Source organism: Oryctolagus cuniculus, chromosome 7, assembly GCF_051225735.1.
Source record: "Oryctolagus cuniculus isolate XC-2025 breed Fujian yellow rabbit chromosome 7, ASM5122573v1, whole genome shotgun sequence".
Lineage (NCBI taxonomy): Eukaryota > Metazoa > Chordata > Mammalia > Lagomorpha > Leporidae > Oryctolagus > Oryctolagus cuniculus.
Genome location: NC_142873.1, coordinates 53,463,143 through 53,485,908, shown reverse-complemented (window position 1 = coordinate 53,485,908; position 22,766 = coordinate 53,463,143). Strand labels below are relative to the sequence as shown.

The window sequence follows — 22,766 nt, the reverse complement described above, 5'->3', positions numbered from 1 at the left end:
ATTCTAGTTTAGCTTGGAAGAATAAATACACGCATTTATCCTCCACTGTCTCTTAAAGGCTATTCAAGTGATTCTAGAGGACTAAGAAGATAGAAAGGACAAGGACAAAGAGAATGAGAAAGAAATCAACAGCAGACAAGAGATGGCAGCATGTTTTTAGAAGGTAGAACACAGAGCAGAGAAAGCTGAGTTACAGGGAAAGTTAATTTAAGTTGTTACTTTAAAGCTGAGTTCTGTGCATCAGGGAATGTTAATTTAAAGCAGGGTAGAGTTGAAAGCTGTGGAATTTTGAGAAAGTTTATAGAAAGAGTAGTTTGACCCCCCCAAACCACCCTGCCTCATCTCTGTCCTAAATAAAACTAGAAATTTCTTATCTGAAGAGGTTGAACTTTGGAGGTTCTTAACTTAGGGATAGTAGAAATAGCTAAAAGTAGGTTAGAGGGGCTAGCGCTGTGAAGCAGCAGGTGAAAGCCCTGGCCTGAAGCGCCGGCATCCCATATGGGCGCCGGTTCTAGTCCCGGCTGCTCCCCTCTGATCCAGCTTTCTGCTATGGCCTGGGATAGCAGTGGAAGATGGCCAAGTCCTTGGGCCCCTGCACCCGTGCAGGAGACCCGGAAGAAGCTCCTGGCTCCTGGCTTCAGATCGACGCAGCTCCGGCTGTTGCGGCCGTCTGGGGAGTGAACCAGGGGATGGAAGACCTCTCTCTACTGCTCTCTCTGTAACTCTGTCGTTCAAATTAATTAATTAATTAATTAATTTTAAGAAAAGTAGGTTAGAGATCAGAGAATTCCTTTCTAGGAAATTTGATTAGCTCACAAGAGAAAACAAAGTATAGCTACTGATATGTAAGTTTCCCTCAAGAAATAGCCATGTCCTCATGTATTTGTACCACCTGGCCTATAGTTTCCAGTCAGCATTTTGGTGCTGCACTTTTTTTAAAATAAAGATTTATTTATTTATTTGAAAGGTAGAGTTACAGAGAGGCAGAGGCAGAGAGAGAGAGGAAAGTCTTCCATCCGCAGGTTCAGTCCCCAGATGGCCGCAACAGTCGGAGATGAGCCGATCCAAAGCCAGGAGCCAGGAGCTTCATCCGGGTCTTAAGTGTGTTCAGGGGCCCAAGGACTCGGGCCATCTTCCACTGCTATCCTAGGCCATAGCAGAGTTGGATCGGAAGAGGAGCAGCCAGGACTAGAACCGGTGCCCATATGGGATGCCGGCGCTTCAGGCCTGGGCTTTAACCTGCTGCGCCATAGCACCGGCTCCAGTGCTATCCTTTTTTTTTTTTTTTTTTTGGACAGGAAGAGTGGACAGTGAGAGAGAGAGATACAAGGAGAAAGGTCTTCCTTTACTGTTGGTTCACCCTCCAATGGCCGCTGGGGCTGGCGCACTGCGGCCGTGCACTGCGCTGATCCAAAGCCAGGAGCCAGGAGCCAGGTGCTTCTCCTGGTCTCCCATACGGGTGCAGGGCCCAAGGACTTGGGCCATCCTCCACTGCACTCCCAGGGCCACAGCAGAGAGCTGGACTAGAAGAGGGGCAACTGGGACAGAATCCGGTGCCCCGACCTGGACTAGAACCTGGTGTGCCAGCGCCACAGGCAGAAGATTAGCCTGTTGAGCCGCGGCACTGGCCCTGTGCTATACTTTTAATGTTAGCAAACACTATTGATTTAGGAATGTTTATTAAAGTATAGATATATGAAATTTGCGCATGTTTATATAGGGTTGTTATGCTTTGATTTTTTTAGGTTTATTTTAAAAGTAAAGTATGAATATAACAAGATAATTCAATAAACACATCCCAGAACTGGAGGGCTTGAGTTCCCAGCTTGAAAGAAATGATCAAGATCATAGCACAGTAAATAAAAACAGACCCACACCAAGACATGGCCACCATGGAATTTCAGAACCCTTAGGGAAAGGAAAGCTCTAACAGCTTCCAATGAGAAAGAGAATAAAAGCCTTGCAAAAATGATATGGAGTAAGAGTCGCTTCAGAATTCTCAAGAACAGTTGTGAAGGCTAGAAGCTGGGGAGCAATTCATTCAAAACTGTGAGAAAAAATTAATTCCAACCTAGAATTCTAAGTTTTAACCATGCACATCTCAAAAATAAGCTTGCACACATTCTTTTTCAATTAGTTTTTGGAGAATAGGCTTCATCAAAACTGGGTCTATACCAAAAAGAAACATATGGGTATGGGAACAAGTGAGAAAGTAAAGTAATAGCATAATCCATTTAGGTTGGGTAAGATGGAGACTCTGGAAGAGACTTCTTCAAGATGATTGTATCTTCTTATTTTGAGAGGAGATTTATAAAGAGAATTGTAAGGATTTAGATGTGTTATTAGTAATAAGTACAGGTGAGACTGCTTATGAGGGGAAGAGTTATGGAAGAAAGGAAAAGCCATGAATAGCTTTCAGTTAACTTGAAATTTCTTAAGGACACTGGTTTGGAATCTTGATTGTAAAAACAGATTAATAATTCTCTGCTACATTTCTATAATCGCAAGAAAGAGAAATACGTTCTTTGATAATGACTTTGTTCCAAGAATTATCTGTTCATTGACTTTAGTGGAATAGCAGTTCATGAGAGTCCCCTTAAGCTAAAAGAATTGCAGGGAGCAGAGAGAGAGAGAACACCTGGACTCCTGGGATCAGTTCTCTAGCAACAGTCCTGGGATTGTTTAATAAATATCTCCCATCTGGATTCCATGTATAGTTTTATCACTTCATGTCATTTACTGTCACAAATTAACTCCTCTTAACAGAAACTTTTAAAGAGTGTATTATTTTATATCTGTAGCACAGTGTCTACACTTGGTCACCTAGCTCTTGCATTGAATCGTGGCTTTCATTGCATCTCAGTTCAATGCTGTTGCATATTTGATTGAAGGTCTGAGTAACTGAGAAAAATATACATATTGAGGATTCATTTCAACCAGTTTTTCTGAATATATATATACCAGGCATTAAACGGCTAACAGAAATCACAGGTTAGTTAGAAACCTGTCTCCAAAGTAAATTTATTAGTAAAGGAAAGAGAAATAGCGTAAAATTAACACAGCATTTACCATCACAGCGTGTCTGCTTACACTGGTACCAAAGTTTCTGGGGCAGAAATTTTGTTTGTTTATATGTCTTTTTTGTGTACTTTTTTCCCTCCCCATCTCTTATAATTCAGACATTGCATATAAGTGACAAAATTCTGGAAAACTATGAAAGAATACATCAACAATTTTAAATATAGTCACACACTGCTTGACAGAAATATATTCTGAGAAATCTGTCATCATACAAACGTCATAGAGTATACTTACACCAACCTAGATGGTGTAGCCAGCTATATACCTAGGCTGTATAGTATAACCTATTGCTCCTAGGCTTCAAAGCTATACAGCATGTTACTACACTGAGTACTGTAGGCAGTTGTAACACAGCAGTTAAAATTTCTGTTATCTAAACATGGAAAAGGTGTAGTTAAAAATGTATGAAGATAAAAAGTGATGCACCTATATAGGATACTTACTATCACTTGGAGGGAGCTTGCAGGACTGAAAGTAGGAGTGAGTATGAAGGTCTAGGACATCACTATACATTACTGTATACTTTATATGTACTGTTAACTAAATTTATTTAAAAATTTATCTTCTTTTCAACAATAAGCTAACCTAGTTGATGATACTTTTGTTGTTGTTGTTGGACAGGCAGAGTTAGTGAGAGAGAGAGAGACAGAGAGAAAGGTCTTCCTTTTCCGTTGGTTCACCCACAAAATGGCCAGCGTGCTTTGCCAATCCAAAGCCAGGAGCCAGGTGCTTCCTCCTGGTCTCCCAGGTGGGTGGGTGCAGGGCCCAAGGACCTCAGCCATCCTCCACTGCACTCCCGGGCCACAGCAGAGAGCTGGACTGGAAGAGGAGCAGCTGGGACAGAACCGGCGCCCCAACTGGGACTAGAACCTGGAGTGCCGGCGCTGCAGGCGGAGGATTAAAGATTTATTTATTTGAAAGACTTGCAGAGAGGCTGGCACCGCGGCTCAACAGGCTAATCCTCCGCCTAGCGGCACCGGCAAACCAGGTTCTAGTCCCAGTCGGGGTGCCAGATTCTGTCCCAGTTGCCCCTCTTCCAGGCCAGCTCTCTACTGTGGCCTGGGAGTGCAGTGGAGGATGGCCCAAGTGCTTGGGCCCTGCACCCCATGGGAGACCAGGATAAGCACCTGGCTCCTGCCTTTGGATCAGCATGGTGCGCCGGCCGCGGCGGCCATTGGAGGGTGAACCAACGACAAAAGGAAGACCTTTCTCTCTTTCTCTCTCTCTCTCTCACTGTCCACTCTGCCTGTCAAAAAAAAAAAAAAAAAAAAAAAAAAGACTTGCAGAGAGAGAGAGATCTCCCATTGGCTAGTTCACTCCCCACATGGCTGCAGTGGCTGGAGCTGGGCCAATCCACAGCCAGGAGCCAGGACCTTCTTCTGGGTCTCCCTTGTGGGTACAGGGGCCCAAGCACTTAGGCCATCTTCTACTGCTTTTCCATGCCATAGCACTTTATTTTTTGGGGAAAATATTTATTTATTTGAAAGGCAGAGTTACAGAGAACGAGGGTCAGGGGGGAGGAGGAGGAGAGAGAAAGACTGATCTTCTATCCACTGGTCCATTCCCCAAATGGCCGCAATGGCCAGAGATAGGCCAGGAGGTTCTTCTAGTTCTCCTACGGTGGATACAGGGGCCCAAGCACTTGGACCATCCTTGACTGCTGTCTCAGGTGCATTAGCAGGGAGCTGAATTGGAAGAGGAGCAGCCTGGACTTGAACCATTGCCCACATGTGATGCCATCATCAGAGGTAGTGGTGGCCTTTACCCATTATGTCACTGTGCTGGCCCTGACACCTTTCTAATTTATAAACTTTCCAATTTTTTTAAAACTTTTGACTCTTGTAATAACAGATTATACAGCTATACAAAAATATTTTCTTTATAATTTTATATAAAGTATTACTAGTTTTTTTGTTTTTTTACTTTTTAAACTTTTTCATTAAAAGCTAACACACAAACATATACATTAACCTAGGCCTACACAGGGTCAGGGATTTCAGTTTCACTGTTTTCCACCTCTGTCCCGTTAGTAGGACTTCAGGGGGCAGTAACACACATGGAGCTGTCTTCTGGAATATGTCCTGAAGGACCCACTTGCTGCTGTCTTATAGTGAACTTGTTTTTTTATAAGTAGAAGGAAGACATACACTCTAAAATAATGATAAAGAGAATATTGTAGTAAATACATAAACCAGTCAAAAATTGCTTATTATTGGCCAGTGCAACGACTAGGCTAATCCTCCGCCTGCGGCACGGGCACCCCGGGTTCTAGTCCTGGTCGGGCCCCAGATTCTGTCCCAATTGCTCCTTTTTCAGTCCAGCTCTCTGCTGTGGCCTGGGAGGGCAGCAGAGAATGGCCCAAGTCATTGGGCCCTGCACCCTCATGGGAGACCAGGAGGAAGCACCTGCCTCCTGGCTTTGGATTGGCACGGTGCGCCGGCCACAGTGTGCCAGTCATAGAGGCCATTTGGGGGGTGAACCAACGGGAGGAAGACCTTTCTCTCTGTTTCTCTCTCTCTCACTGTCTAACTCTGCCTGTCAAAAAAAATTGCTTATTATCAATATTATGTACTATATATAATTGCATGGACTGTACTTTTATGTGACTGGCAATGCAGTAGATTTATGTATACCAGCATCACCACAGACATGTGAGTGATAACACATTGTGCTATGATGATATATCACTAGGTAATAGGAATTACACTCAGCTCTCATAACTCATGGAACTTCCATCATATATGTAGTCCTTTGTTGTGCATAGCTGTAATCAGAGCTATTGAAGAGGACTTGTTGGGGCCAACATCGTAGCATAGCAGGTAAAGCCCCTGCCTGCAATGCTAGTATCCCATATGGGTGCCAGGTCATGTCCGAGCTACTCCACTTCCAATCCAGCTCCCTGCTAATGGCCTGGGAAAAGCAGCAGAAGACCCATGTGTTTGGGCCCCTTTCACCCATGTGGGAGACCCAGATGAAGTTCCTGGCTCCTGGCTTTTGCCTGGCCCTGTGCTGGGCATTGCAACCATGTGGGGAGTGAACAAACAGATGGAAGATCTGTCTCTAATTTTGACTTTCAAAATAAATAAGTAAATCTTTACAAAAAAAAAAGGAAAGGATTTGTGTACAAAAATGTTTATTACTTTTTGAAAAATAGGAATTATATGTTCAGCAGTCTTTAGTGTTTATTATTAAGTAGGCTTTTACATGTACCTCTGTGTATATAATATGTATTTCACCAATATAAAAACTTGAGCTGTGATTTAGCTCAATTAATTTTTTTAAGATTTATTTATTATTTATTTGAAAGAGTTACACAGAGAAGAAGAGGCAGAGAGAGAGAGAGAGGTCTCCTATCTGATGGTTTACTCCCCAATTGGCCGCAACGGCCGGAGCTGCGCCGATCTGAAGCCAGGAGCCAGGAACTTCTTAGTCTTCCACATGGGTGCAGGGGCCCAAGGACTTAGGCCATCTTCTACTGCTATCTCAGGCCATAGCAGAGAGCTGGATCAGAAGTGGAGGAGCTGGGACTCAAACCAGCACCTATGTGGGATGCTGGCACTGCAGGCAGTGGCTTTACCTGCTACAGCACAGCTCCAGCCCTTCAATTGCTATTTAAAGAAATACTTTGGTTTGGCTCTTGTAATCATTAGAAGTGTGAAAAAATAATATATTACCCATTTAGAGAAAAATAACAAAGCTGGATCCCTACTAAATAAAATAATTTTATAGAAGAGTAAAATTTTAAATATTAAAAAATTAAAATCATGAAAAGTAAAGTTTTTTTTCCAACTTTATGGGTAAGGATGGCCTGCAACAGAACCGAGAACCCATAGAATAAAAAAGTAAATATTTTAATTACATAAAAACAGAAAACAAATGTAAGAGAAACAAAACTTTAAACAAAGTAAAAACTCAATGTGAAAGAAATGGATAAGTTTTCTTAACATTAGAAATTTAGGGCCGGCGCCGCGGCTCAATAGGCTAATCCTCCACCTAGCAGCTCCGGCACACCGGGTTCTAGTCCCAGTCAGGGCGCCGGATTCTGTCCCGGTTGCCCCTCTTCCAGGCCAGCTCTCTGCTGTGGCCAGGGAAGGCAGTGGAGGATGGCCCAAGTGCTTGGGCCCTGCACCCCATGGGAGACCAGGAGAGGCACCTGGCTCCTGCCATCGGATCAGCGTGGTGCGCTGGCCACAGCGCACCGGCCACGGCGGCCATTGGAGGGTGAACCAACGGCAAAAGGAAGACCTTTCTCTCTGTCTCTCTCTCTCACTGTCCACTCTGCCTGTCAAAAAAAAAAAAAAAGAAAAGAAAAGAAAAAAAAAAGAAATTTAGGAAAAAATATTAAGCTAAAAATTAGGTAAAAGCAGTTCCCAGAAAATAAATGGCTGTATAACACATGAAAAATAATTGTTTGACCCACTTGTAAAGAAAGAAATGAAATGAAACTAATAATTAGGTGCCACATTTTGCTATCAGAGTGTTTAAGATTTTAAAATTTGTGTTCTGGTGTCAGCAAAGATATAAGGATAACTTTCAAAAACTGGAAGTAGCAGTGTATGTAGTTCAGTGTAGGCAGTGAATTATCAGAAGGAAATATTGACATACTGAGTGTACATTCATTTACTCCCTTATTCATACTTCTAGAACTTCTGTAGGTAGAAGACAGATAGATGAAGAATGGTGCTTCTTCCTTCAGCTTGTTAGTATTATTTGCTACATTTATATTTTAGTCAAATCTGGAGCACTTGTTATATTAAAATTAGTTATGTAGGGGTGAACATCTGGAGCAGCATTAAATTACTAACTCCACTCCTAGTTCCAGCTTCCTGCCAACACACATGCTGGGAAGCAGCAGGTGATGGTTCAAGTACCTGAGCTTGTTCTACCAAGATTGACTTCCTAGCACCTTTTGACATTTTCTATCTATAAATTGAGGACACAGATTAAAAACAACAACAAACAAAGAATCAGAGGTTCTTAGGAAATAAACAGGGATAAAACTATCAGTATCTGCTCACCCTTTTAAACTATTACTTCTTTGGATCCTACCATTTAAACTGTTAAATGTCTCATGTGTGTCACCTGCTGTTACATGTGCTGGGGATATGTATCAGTGAATATAACAGAACAGTCTTGACATCTGCACTCTGCCTGAGTGTTTTGAGGGCCTGGCTGGGAGGACATGCCCAGTGGGTATCATCTGTAGTCTCCGTTACTCTCTTCCCTGGCCCTGCTTTATTTTTCTTCAGAGCACTGTCATCACCAGACATGTGTTTTATCTGTCTTTGGCAGTAGAATGTAAGCTTCATAACTGCAGGGACATTTCCTTTTAACTTCTCTGGTCTTCCCAGCACCTAGCATGTAAGGCACTCAGTAAATGTATTGAATTTGTTGAAAAATTCTTCAGTCTATGTTATCTAAGAAAAACAAATTAGCTATTTGCATCTCTACTGTGATCACTGTTTTTTTTTTCTTTTTTTTTTCTTTTTTGACAGGCAGGGTGGACAGTGAGAGAGAGAGAGAGAAAGGTCTTCCTTTGCCGTTGGTTCACCCTCCGATGGCCGCTGTGGTGATCCGATGGCAGGAGCCAGGTACTTATCCTGGTCTCCCATGAGGTGCAGGGCCCAAGCACTTGGGCCATCCTCCACTGCACTCCCTGGCCACAGCAGAGAGCTGGCCTGGAAGAGGGGCAACTGGGACAGAATCTGGCGCCCCGACCGGGACTAGAACCCGGTGTGCCGGCGCCACAAGGCGGAGGATTAGCCTAGTGAGCCGTGGCGCCGGCAATGATCACTGTTTTTTAATGATATCATTTCAATTGTATTTTTAAGGCATTCCTTAATCATCTGCATAGAAATTTTGATATCTCCCTTACTCTCTGTAATTTTCCTGTTTTTTTCCATAGCACCTTTCTTCTAACATACCATATAACTTCTTTAAACATTGCCCAACTGGAATATGAGGAGGAATTTATAAAATTTTAGTATATTTTGGTTATTATTGTAACTCCAGCATCTACATTGGGATCACAAATACAATGAGTGTTTCAGTATTAAATACTGTACTGAATAAAAATTGTATCATTTGATTCCAACAGGCAGTTGATAAACAGCAGGATATTCTACAAGTGGGAATGAGAAGAGAATAATAAACCCATGCGGTTAGGGCTTAGGGCTTGAACTCAGAATTGTTAGTGCTAGGAGGTGTGCCATTGTGGATCGAGGAGTTGATAAACCATGAAGTAAGGGTTCAAGGCAAGGAGTGAAAAATGGAAGGACTCAGACTGTTTATTTGTTTTCAGTGGAGTCAGGTGTTCAGGTGCCCACAAGGAAGGGGACAGCAAAAACAGTTGTTAGAAGTTCCACAAAGTTGCACTTAAGAACCATGTGTCAAAATCACCTAGAAGGATTCTTAAAATGTGCAGTGCTGTGCTCCATTATGAGAGTTTCTTATTAATAAATCTTGGCATTTCTAACAAGCTTCTGGTGATTTTGATGCTGCTTGTCTGGGCAATCACTTTGAGAAACACTGACACCTGTAGCTCAGTAAAACATTTATGGAAGCAGTTAGGGTCAAGAAATTAACTGTAATCACAAGGAAGCCAGCACACCATGCAGTCAGGCAGACAAATCATTTCTTCATTTCTATATCTACCTGGTCCAGTCTCTTCAAATAGATGTTCTGAAGGACTAGAACCATGGACTCCGCATATTTTAATCTCTCTTAGCACCTGATATGGTGCAATCCAAATATTAGGCGCCAAGACACACACACACACACACACACACATACTAGTTTCACTTGTACTATTTTATTACAATTTTTTTTTTTTTTTAGTTTCAAAACCATACTTTGAAACACCCTTGCCAGTTTCTTTTGCTACAGTAGAGGGAGCTACAACCCAAATTGTACTTAGCAATAACATATACGATTATTTTGTATTTCCATTCTTGTCCATTAGTCTTTTAAAAAAAAAACTTATAATATCAGCTTTATTGAAGTGTTTTACGTGTACAGTTCATTGTGTTTTGGCAAAGCGTGAACTTAAGTAATTTTCACTCCAGTTAATATTCCCAATTAATATGGTCATACAATCACATATTGACATATTTAACAAAGGAATGCATATATTCCTATAAGATTATATTGCCTAGTGACATCATAGCCATCTTAGTTTGTGTAAGTGCACCCTGTGATGTTCACACATTGAAATGTGAAATTACACATTTCTTAGAACGTATCCTGTTAGAATGTACCCTGTTGTTGCATGACTGTACATGGAACATTTCCTTCCTAGTTTTGCAGTCAATTCTACCTCACTCCTGAACTCAAGTCAGCTTTCTGTCAAAATTGGTTGCTTGTTCTAGAATTTCACATAATTTGAATCATGCAGAGTGTACTTACTTTCTGTCTGGCTCTTTCAGCATAATTTAGATTAATCCATATTGAATATATTAGTTACTCCTTCCTTTCTACTGATGAGTAGTATTCCATTGTTTGGGTATACTACATTTGTTTATCCATTCAGTTTTTGATGGCCATTAGCTATATCTTTTGAAACTAATAAGAAAAAAAGAGGAATTGTTTATTTACCATCTGACTACAGTTAAGTATATTGCTTTTAATTTTTTCTTCGTAATTTAAAAAATTACTCATATGTCAGCCCCACCCTCATCCTAATGGGATTCGCTGCTTCTACCTCCCTGCCCGCCCCCTGGCAAAGTTTTAAAAGAACCTGCTCCTAAACATGTGTGTGTGTCTCTCTCTCTTTCTCTCCGTCTCCTGACCTCTGTCTCTGTCTCTCTCTCTCTCTTACACTCTTTTTCTCCCTCTTTTTCCTTCTTCACCCCTTCCCTCAATAAACTCTTTCCCTTAAAAAAAAATACCCAGAATAGAAACTAATTTCTATAGTTTGCTATTACATGACTATTATCAAATAATGTGTTATTGTTAAATAAAACTCTATGTTTTTAATCATCATAAAACAAAAATGTAAGAGTTAAGAGCCAGCCTATTCATGAAGAAAGACTGGCATGATGCTAAATGATATGTGAGATGTTAACAGTTGGGGTAAAGCAGAAAATCACTTTGTGAAAAGAGAGATACAGCTTGAGAAAATACCTCTTAAGAAACAGTAAGAAAACTAGGCTGACCAAAGTGCGCTCACCAGGAGAAGTAGTGGGAAATTGGATTCTAGAATCACAGTCAGTTAAGTGACAAAGTGGATGAAGCTGGAGGACATTATGTTAAATGAAATAAGTGAGTTGCAAAAAGACAAAACTCTATGATGCCACTTATGTGAGGTATATAAAGTAGTGCAAGTTACAGAAAGACAAAGTAGAACAGTGGTTACTAGGGACTTGTGGAGGGAGGAAAAGGGGAATTACTTTTCAAAGGATATAGAGTTCCAGTTTTTCTTTTTTGAAGATACATTTATTTGAAAGAGTTACAGAGAGAGGTAGAGACAGAGAGAGATGTCTTCTATCTGCTGATTCACTCACCAAATGGCCACAACAGCTGAAGCTGAGCCAAACCAAAGTCAGGAGACAGGAACTTCTTCCAGGTCTCCCACGTGGGTGCAGCGGCTCAAGGATTTGGGCCATCCTCCAATGTCTTCCCAGTTACATTAGCAGGAAGCAGGATTGGAAGTGGAACAGCTGGGACCCAAACTGGTGCCCATATGGGATGCTGGTACTGCATGTTGGGGCTTTAACCTGCTGTGCCACAGTGCCAGCCCTAGAGTTCCAGTTTTGCCAGATGAAAAAGCTCTAGAGATTTGTTTTACGACAATGTGAATTTACCTAACAGTACTGAGTTTTACATTTAAAAATGGTTATGATAGTTAATTTCATATTATGTTTTTTTGCCACAATAAAAATAATCTTGCAATGGCATGCTATAGAGGGAATCATAATATAAAAGGCAAAGCACCCATACTTTAATCCAGTCTCCTCCAAACCTTTCAGTACAACTTTTCTTTAAAATTATCTCCTATTTGCTGTGTTTCCCTCCATCATTCCAAAGATAGTGGTAGTGATTGCATCACATTTGTGGTAGTACATATTTAGATCCTTGTAGTAATTTAAAATAATAAATTATATTCCAGGTAAAAAATGTATTTAAGTGGAAACTTGAACCCTAAGAGGAGAAAAGTATTCTTTAATTACTACCACAAATACAATTAGATGGAAATAAAATCTACTTCTACAAAATTGTATAAAATCATAGTATGAAGACTTAAGAACTAATGATTGTGAAGAGTCAGAAGCAGTTTCTAAGTTGAATTGGGTTAATAGACAAAAGGGTAGCAGGATTGAACATAATTACCTGGCATTCAATGAATCATTTGACAAAGGTTTTTAAAATGGACAAATAGGGCTTCTGTGTATTCTAAATATAGAAGGAAATTTATGCTTTGAGCTGAAATCATATATATATATACACACATACATATAAAACATTCTATATATATATATAAAACACTTTTTCAAAGCACAGAATGGAAGCAGTCAAGGACAGTAATCCTGAAAGACAGGAAACAGAAAGTGGTGATTGCCCCAGCTGACTGTCCTGATAAGAGTTTCAGGTCATAGCACAAGGAAGGGAGACCTAAAACAGAGCCCAGCAGACACCCTGAGGACATAGAGTTTTGAGTGTGGGGGAACTAAGAGTTTGAAGGCCAGTTCCTGAGAGAAGAGAACTTCTCTTCACAGAGGAAGAGTATTCAGTAGAGTACCGAGGAACTTACTTCAAGGGAAGCAAGGGATCTGAGGATTAGTGGGAACCATTTCTGGTACTTATACAGAGCCAGGAACAGTGCCTGTTACCAGCAGCCTGACTAGAAAAATTCATAATTCAGGGGACTCTGTAGAGTCCTTAGGAAGGCCTGTTTCAGCAGTGGGAGATAACCCACTGTTTGGATCTGTGACAGACTGTGAAAGCACGACCTGAAAGGATGAAACTTTGTAAGTAACCCAACTACATCCCTGAACAAAACTCCAGATTTATAGAACTACTGAAATATCCAGCACCAACAAGGTAAAATTCATAGTATCTGGCATCCAAAGATTACCATATATGCAGACAGGCAGGAAAATATGACCAATAATGAGAAGAATCAATTGAAACCAACTTAGAACTGGTATAGTTGTTAAAAATGCATACAATAACCATAATAGTTAATATAACTATGATCTGTAGAGACATGGAAGATATAAAATTGCAAATAAACTTCTTGAAACAAAAACTATAATGACTGAGTTAAAAATATACGAGGTGCAGTTAATAATGCATTAGACATTTCAGAAGTAAAAATTAATGAACTTGAAGCTATAGTGATAGAAACTATCCAAAATGAAAGAAGAGCAAACAAACAGAAGAATCCTATAAAAGTGAGCATCAGCGAGCTATGTTGTACTTGAATGGCCATCTGTGCTAATTACCTTTATCCAAAAGAAAAAATAAAACGTATTTATGACAAGGATGTAGTTACAACTTGGAGAAAGTTACCTGTGCCAGTCTTCCACAGTGATAGGGAGGTAGAGATGCATCTTCCTTGATGTTTGCATTTCAAAGATGTGGCTTCCACACCTGTGAGAAAAACATAGGTAGGCTATAAAGCTAGCAAGAGCCTTTCTTCGCTTTTTAAAAGATCTAAGGGACAATTACATGTTTTCTCCAGGTGGTAATCCTCAATAAAAGGGAAAGGAGAAAAGGTGTCTTTCCCTTTTAGCACCTGGAAGGACTTAATGTTTTTAAATTTTATGAAACTCAGAGCTCTGATGATGTTTTACTATTGAATTAGCTAACCCTTGTTATTATGTACCGCTGATCTCTGTTTTAGGAGATAAATCAGTTATGTTTGCAGTTTACATGTTCTGTATCCAATAGGCAGAATCATCCTACTTTATCTGACTCCTCAAGGTAAAGTGAATTCTCTCCAGCTCAATAGAGAACAAAGTGTAAATGATTGCAGCATACCAAAAATGTCAGCCTCCTCCAGTTTATCTTTAAAATGATGACTGTCCATATTCGAATCCATAATATACCCAGTTGGTTTCAGTATTCCCCCCCCCCCCAATACTTTAAGGTTTGTTTTTTTCCTCAGGCAGAGGAGACAAATCTTTTGGATGGATTAACAAATGTTTTATTCCATTGCCTGGTAATCAATCCGTTCCAAAAAACGTTAGATATCAGTATAACTTGAGTCTTTGCCTCTGTCTTCACATGGCCTTCTTCCTTGTGTGTTCCTGAGTCAGACTCTCCCTTTCCTTGCTCTTGCTAAGACATTAATTGTTGGTCCCAAAGCAGGATGATTTCATCTTAGTATCCTTAAATGAGTCACTACAAGTGCAAAGTCTCTATTTCCAAATAAGGTCATACTCTGAGGTTCCAGGTGGACATGAATGCTACTATAGTACTATTTAGATTCTGTTCTTTAAAGGTTTATTTCCAAGTGGTTATGATAGCACTTTCTGTTTGCTGAGACTTTTCTTATACATCCTCTTTCTTATTTTTCTAACATGTATTTATTTACATGAGGTACGTCCATAGCCTGCCCTATGGAAAGGAATCATTTTACAGGAATGTCAGTGTTATTGCTTTCCTTTTCACTCAGTCTTCCTTCAAGAAGTGATACGGTTAGCATCTGCCTGACAGCCTTTTTTTCTCCTTTTATTTTTCCTTTCCTTTTTTTGTGCCTGACCTTCTTGAGCCGGCATTTAATTTAGAGGCAAGGGCACCACGTGGAATTAAACAGAATGTAGGTCCCCTAGACATGTTTGCAGCCAGGACACCGAGAGTCTGTGCTTCTGTTTCCGTCTACTAATCAGACCAGGCAAAGTCCCCTGTGATGTCAAGGCAGGCCTGTCAGTTCTAACTCCTCTGCCTGCAACCTGGTGAATAAGTCAGAGCCAAACAGATCGCAAGTCTAATGGCAAGGAGTGAGATAATCCAACCTTAGCAGTCGAAAAGCTTATATGCAGTCCCCACTTACCTCATTGCTGTGTGTTTTTTGCTCTCATTCAGAGCTATAACAATAATCAGAAAGATATTAATGTACCTGTTTTCCCCCAGTTTGTTTGAATGATGGCATAGCATCATATAGTGAAAAATCTTTAATCTGCTAATTAACTCGCCAGATTCTTGCAACAGCCAGGGCTAGGCCACACAGAAACCAGGTGCATGAAACACCATCCAGGTCTCCCATAGGGGTGGCAGGAATTCAAGTACTTGAGCCATCATCTGCTTCCCCCTAGGGTGTGCATTAGCAGGAAGCTGGATCAGAAGGAGAGCTGACTTGGATCCAGGCACTCAAATCTGGAACGTGGATGTCCCAAGTAGGGTCTTAGCCTCTGTGCCAAACACCCACCCCAAAATGCCTGTTTTTGAAATGAGGAAATCCTTTGCTAAGTCCTTATAAGACTCAGCTAGTTATTGCTAAGACAGGAGTTAGGACTCAGATTTCCTGACTTTATGTGGCTTTTTGTGTTTCATTTTGAGAACCTCTAAACAGGATTTAGATTGGAATTTTTTCTGATATTACGGGTAAGAATCTTTTTGTGTTGACTGTATCATTTTAGCTTCTAAGTGAATTGTATTATTCTACTTTTCATTACTTTAATTAAAATACCTGAAAGAAGCTTCGTGAGACATAGAAGGTTTATATCAGCCTACAGTTTGAGGGTACAGGATTAGGTAGCCCCATATTCTAGTCTGGTGAAGGTTGGTCATGGCGAGTGCAAAGGAAGATCACATGGTAGGGCAAGAAACAGAGAGGGAGAGCCTAGACCAAACATGAATTCATATAATCAAACCTCTCACAAGACCTTCACTGACCTGAAGACATCCCACCAGCCCCACTTCTCAGACACCATCATTAGATCAAATCTCCACTCTTATCCAATCAACCATTCACGTTAAAACATCACAGTTTAAACATCTGCATGTGTTCTGGGAGACAAGTCCTCCTGGTACCCACAGCCTGACTACTGTGGCTTACAGTGCTCAGGGAGAGATCAGGATCCTTGCCTTCATACAGACAGTGCGATCACTCATTAAAAGTTATTGATACATTTTTAAACCTCCTGTAAGCGCATAATGTTTCTGAAAACTTTTTTAAAAATAGCTTGCCATACCTGCAGTAAGAACTGCAAAAACTAATTACTGATGTATTAGGAGTAGTGGTAATAAAGTCCTTACTGTGTCCAAATAGTACACTTATTCTCCTTCTTCAGTGTTAATTAATAAATGTGAGTTGATTAATAAATGTGAGCTAAGTTGCCAAAACATAAGGTTGATGTTATGTGTGATTTTTTGAAAGAATATCTTTGAAGAATTATCAAAGTTTGTTATATGCCATTTTATAGCATTGTTTTATGGGCTTTAGCTAGACATGTGGAGGTTTTTTTTTCTAAAAAACTTATTTCCACAAGTCAAGTTATGCATCTCATTAGACTTTCTTAGGCATATTCTAGAACACATTGCTTTGCATTTCAAATCTTTTGAGTTCATTTCTGTAGTGTGCTTTACATAGAGCAAACCAGAGTAAATTATTACTTTCCTCTGCCATTATAACTGAGCTCACTTGATCTTGTTGAATTCTAATTGAAGCTCATTTCTTCCTCTTGTGTTTTCAGGTATTTGTATCTGCTGTTCTCCAATGATGACCTTTTACCTTTAGACCATTGGGTATTTAACACAGAGGCACACCCTCTGCCTGTGTTACATTTAGCCAACACCACACTTTCAGGTAACCCTGCTGTTCGATGAAAGCAGCTCCAGAGGACCATTCTTACCTGTGTTTTGTTTACATGGACCACTACAGAAATTAGTCTGGAGAGGCGGCTTTTGAAAACCTGGACCTCAACACGACAGGGTGAAACTATTCCCTGGAAGACTTTCAACATGTAGATACATCAACTTTGAAATTATTCCATTTTATACTTGACCAAAATATGCTCTGGTACATGTAGGGCAGAGAGCTGATATGCTTTGATTCTGAAAACATGGTCACAAGAGAAATGAAGCCTATTACTATTACATTGTTTTTAGAGTCCTGAAGTCTAGAGACTAGACTTCCTAAGAGAAACGAAGACTGTATAGCACCTTGCAGGAGTCAGAGATGGCCTCTGGAACCACTTCCATGTTTGTTTCTTCCCTCAGGGGAGCAGCTTTCAAGTCAAATATATACACATTATTTTTCCCTTTTTTTCTCCATTTTAACAATGAAATGAACTAAGATGAACAAGAACAAAAGAACTATATAATTGGATTATCAGAAAGAAGACTCCAAAAAGAAACAGAAGTACCTATCCCTGTCTAAATGTTCAAGTTCTCCATTGGATGACCAGAGTGGCAATCATTTCAGATCCCAGTCTATTTCACTGAAATTCTTGATTAAATTCCATTTTCTCTGGGGGCATGATCTGGCAAATAATACTCTTCCAGTCTTTTTCGCCATGTGGAATCATTAAAACTACTGTTTATCATAACCACCATGAGCCTGGGTTTGGGGTTTTGTGCATGTAGTTCAGTCCAGTGTTGGTAGCATGACAAAAAAGTGGGGGAAGTGATGAGCTGGTTGCCTTGAACTCTGTTCTAAGAGAAGTCCTTGGTTTTGTTGGTAGGAAGTTTTTCTTCCAAACCGGCAAATCTACCAAGTAAATTTTACCTGCTTTAATCTCATAATAAAACTAGCAGATTCACTCAACTTACAACTTTATTTATTTCACTTGGCAAGATTCACTATTCTATCACATAGTTCTGAATTTGCCCTGATAATTCAAATTACTTTTATAATTTATTAAAGCAAAAACAGAACAATGAAGCTTCCTTAAATATTCTGTCTGGAATGGGGATAGGGGGTCCTTTTTCACACCAGATGAATGAGCTGTTCTTTGCTTTTTTAGTTTCTCCAAGAATATTTATAGAAATCCAAAGAGTTAATAGCTTCAAAATAATTTTCAGTGATAAAAGTATGGTATAATTAATCATGTTACACCAAATTGGGGTATATCAAAGGGACTTTCTTTTATCAGTAGTTTTTGCATTGATACTTCTTTTTAAATAAATTACTGGTTCTTTATATTTTGGTAGAAAGAACTTAAATTTTGTCAAGAACTGTAACATAAGCTAAATACCTAATACTTACAAATTTTATGTCTCTTAGATTTTTGTGACAATGCAAGACATTTTTTCTCCTTTCATTTAATATAAACAGTTTCCATTGACATTAATAAAAGTTGGAAAAAATCTGCTTAGTCCAACATTTACTCTGAATTTGAGTATTTCATGAAACGGATTTGTATAGGAAGCCCACTTAGGAATTCTGAAGGCTTCTTTCTTTATTTGATAGCTTCTCTTTTTAATCTTCTGTTAACAGGTAATATATTAAAATTGGAAAGAAATAGTAAGTTAATATAATTAAATATTTTCTAATGGTTATCATCTTATCCCATAAATCAATCCAGTCATTGATCCATAGTGATTGCCATTGTAGAATCTTTCAATAAGAATGGAGAGCAGTTAAGTCTTTAAGAGAATTGAATTTTAGTACGTTTTAAATTATAGCATCTTTTACTACTTGAAAATTAAAAAATTTTAAATGAAAGGTGTAGATAACGTTACCTTAGAAGAGAAACAGGAAGTTTTAGGCTCTCCAAAAAAAGTTAGCCTTCCTCCTAAAAATAGCACAAGCCCACTTATAAATCATCAATAAAGAGTGGAAAACTTGAGTTGGCAAAGACCCAGAGCAGCTGTGAAGATGGCAGTGAACCTTCTCTCACTTTGTTTAGAAGGATGTGGAGTTAGGGGCTATCTTAGCTCCCTGGGAAGAGAGCAGAACCCTTGCCCTCAAGTGCTCTGTCTGTATTACTTGGGTGACTAGAGCTTAAGAGAAGACACAGATTGTGTGTGTGTGTGTGTGTGTGTGTGTATGTGCACGTGCACATGCGCATGCACAAGACCAGTTCTGGTCCATGCAAGCGATCCAGGAGGGCCAGCGGAAGGGTCTTCTTCTCCAGTCCCTACCTTCTTTGTGATCATAAGACTACAGCTTATAGCATTGCTTCCATTTTTTTGTTCTCTTAATACCAAAGGCAATTAAAGTCGGCTACAGATGATTTGCCTGTGTCATATTTTATTTTTGCTATGGATTTTTAAATTATTTCCTCAAAGGTCAATCCTTATCCCATATTCTGCTTCATTTTCAGGATTATTCTTTACATCGTGCTGTCCTTCATATCCCTTCATAGACCTTATTACTCAGGTTAAATACTCATTGCATTTATAAGACCTTCAGCAGAGAGCCCAAAAATGCCCCTTGCCAGGTGCCTCCTCAAAGAGCTGACACCTCACCTTGCGCCTTTGGCACAAATATGCAGAGTAGATAGATCAATTGGTACAATAATGTTGAACACCCCTCTTCTACATTTATATCTCTTCATTTTAGAATCACACTGTTTGATTCAAACCAGGTTTGTTTATTTAATAATTCAGTCAGTATAAGATTTTTAAAATCAAGAGAATGGTATTCTAACCAAAAAGAGGCCTCGGTGCAGAAAAATAAGTCCCCCGTCAGTGAGTTCTTACTTTCTGGTGCTCTTTTGAACACCTACTTATTCTTACTTGTAGCAGATGCTTATATGTAAGAATAAAACCTGGATGTTGAAGAACTGCATTCTTTTTGTGCAGTGTTGACCCTGATTCTCTGTGATGTCATCTGGGGCAATCCAGGGCTTCACTTAGTAGATTTTAATCAGTCAGTTTGAAATTGTGATCATTAACCTTTCATCTTTACTCTCCATTGCCAAAGTCTTTGTCAAAACTATTGACAAAGGATTGTGCTTACCATTCTCCTTAGAATGCAGTTTCTCCTTCAGGCTGGATTTCTTTGAGTGCATGAGTAGGTGAGAGAATGAATGATCAGCATTTGTGGAGTACCTACCATGTGCCAAGCAATGTGCCTGGCACTTTGAAACATTAGAACATTCTATGAGATCCCAGTGGCATTTTCTGTGTGAGAGTAGTTCGTGCCATTTTCCAATATGAATATTATAAAATCCATAATTTTATATTTCATTTAAATTAAAGAGGAAAAGAATGATTTATAATATATTTTAAGCAATGTATTACTGTATAATACTAACAACTATAATTATAGTTAGTATCTAAAATCTCTTGAGAAATATCAAAGAAATATTTGATTTCTGATACAACTTTCACTAAAATATTTACTTTAGAAATAAAAGCATTCTTATTTTGCTATGTCACTTTAATTGCATAATTAAAATCAATATTTTATAGAAGTAATGATTATTTTATATTCAAAAGAGTCACATAATCATGGGTAAAACTTGCAGTTGTAAATTGTCTTTACATTTCTTAATATAAAGAAAAATATACTAAAATATTCTAAGTTCCAAGTAACAGTTTCTAGTAACAGTGTTTCAAATTATTTTTCCTTAGGTTTCCTTATTCTGAAATGGGCTAGCTCCTATCTTATCCACTCTTTACATAGGTATATACATAAATTAAGTAATATACAGTTTTTATACTGTCTTGTTACATAACACAGTTGGTGAATGATTTTGGCTGCAAAAATTATAGACAGAATATTTGAATAACCATATGTTATTGAAGATATTTTAATCCATTATTGGGGTTCAAGAACATTGGTGACAGTTTTCTGTGACTTCAGCTCATTCACATCATAAGGGTGCTGTTTAGTTCTACATCCAGTCAGAAGGCTTCTCTGTGAAGGGCCAGATAAACATATTTAAGCTATGGGAGTCATGCGATGTCTTTTACTGCTCGATTCTGCTGAAGCACGAAAGCAGCTTCAGATCATATGTAAATGAGTGGGTGTAAGTGTGATCCAATAAAACTTTATTTACAAAACTCATGGAGGGCTAGTTTGGGCTCCTTGGATCATAGTTGCTGATTCCAATCCCAAGTTCCAGTTTCGTATGACCTTCTAAGTTTGGGTTTGCATTTTCCCTTTGTGCTTTGATTTTTATAATTCATTTTTAAGAGCAAGAAGATATGTGTGTGTTTGTATTTATGTAACCTCAAGCTTTATATTTTATGGTGTTTTAAGTAGATACACTCCTTTGGAATCTGTTAATGTTTCAAGATGACCTGACTCAACGATAGAGACAAAAAATTGCAGGGGACAGGGAGGATATGCTCTCAATCATTATCCTCTCCTTGTCATTGAATGCCTATATTTCTGATTCTCCATGTACAAAGAAGAGTTTTGTGATGTCAGAATATTACATTCTTTGCGAGTTCTGCCTGCTTACTGCCCCCTGAATGAGGACTCTAGATTGCAGGAGCTACAGAAATTCATCTACTTGTGTACTCTTAGAGCTCTCTGACAAGAATTGGTAGAATTCCTGACCTCAATGCTGCAGAAACCAATCTTTTGAAAGATTCTAAGCAACAGAAAATGGGGTATGTGCCCATTTGCCATTTGGCTGTCACCGTTTCTCCACTGCAGAGGGTGCTGCCCCTCTTACTCTAGAACAGTGTGGATCAGAAGTTCAGAGAACATATCCATCCAAGAGGTGTGTTCCCTTCCTCTGTCCTCACAGGGCACTCAGTACCTTTAGAGTCAGTAGCATTATTTCAGAATGTTACTGTGCATCATTTTAGAGCATCCTTTGGCCTCAGTGTTACACTTCCAATATTTAACAACTAATTCATTTCAAACTTGGTTTGAGCCCCAGTAACTACAGAACTCAGAAAATTTCTCATGAAATCATACAAACCATATTACTATATATGCATTACAATGGACCGGTCATTCTGATAGATAATATATGTCTCACTAAAGAAGTATATCAAATAGTTCACTATTTTTGGAAGCGCTAGGAGATAGGAGGCCTGTGTTCAGAATGCCAGAGATTTGCTATGTCTCCTCTCCTACACAAATGAGCCACCCTTCTGAGTCCAACATACTATAAGGTCACCTCAGCTCGCTGTGAATGTGAGTTTGGGTACTCACACACATACACCCACTTGCATACATATATACATACGTGCATATGTACATCCATATTAGTTTGCAGAGGACTTTAAACAGTTGCAAATATCTTGCAGCTATTTGAATGATACAGTCTTGTACTGCAAATTGCATACCAGAATACTTCTTGAAGATAAGCTAAGCTCTTTGTGGGAAAGTATTTTTTTAGAAAGTTTAGAAATTAGTTTTTGCTAGGTTAATTAAATAAAGTGTCCCAATTTTAATTATTGGATTTGGAAGTTCAAATGCCATTCTTCAGCCTCACTGGTCTCAAATTCACCAAAATTTTTTCCTTAAACTAATAAGTGAGGTATATACAGCATTTTAAATTAGAACCCACTGGCTACCCCTAAATTGGTTTTCAGTCATGTCCTCCATAATGCGATTTTTATAAATTAAAGGTAATATTGTATAATAAAGGTCAAATAAAGATGTTCTTTTAAGTGAAAATAAATGTTTGTCCTTCATTTTTGCCTGCTGATAACAATCCTATCTTCCTATTTATGAAAAAGCAATTTCAGTAGCTGTAGTCTTCAGCCTCTCGTATTCAGAAAGTGTTTCTTTGGGTTCAGCTTATGTTTGCTTTCCTTGATGTTCTACAAAGATGGAGAAGAGATTTCTTAGAAGGTAATTTTTATCCCAACTGATATTAAAGAAGCCA

General features: G+C 39.1%; 1 protein-coding gene across 1 annotated transcript in view; it reads left to right on the top strand.

Annotated features, from left to right (window-relative positions):
• MAN1A2 (mannosidase alpha class 1A member 2) overlaps nt 1–22,559 on the top strand; it is a 196,872-nt gene extending 174,313 nt beyond the window's left edge. The window contains exon 13 of the mRNA XM_002715724.6: nt 16,719–22,559. Coding sequence (XP_002715770.3) covers nt 16,719–16,851 — 133 coding nt within the window. The 3' untranslated portion in view covers nt 16,852–22,559. The remainder of the gene's footprint in view (nt 1–16,718) is intronic.
• The last annotated feature ends 207 nt before the right edge of the window (nt 22,560–22,766 follow it).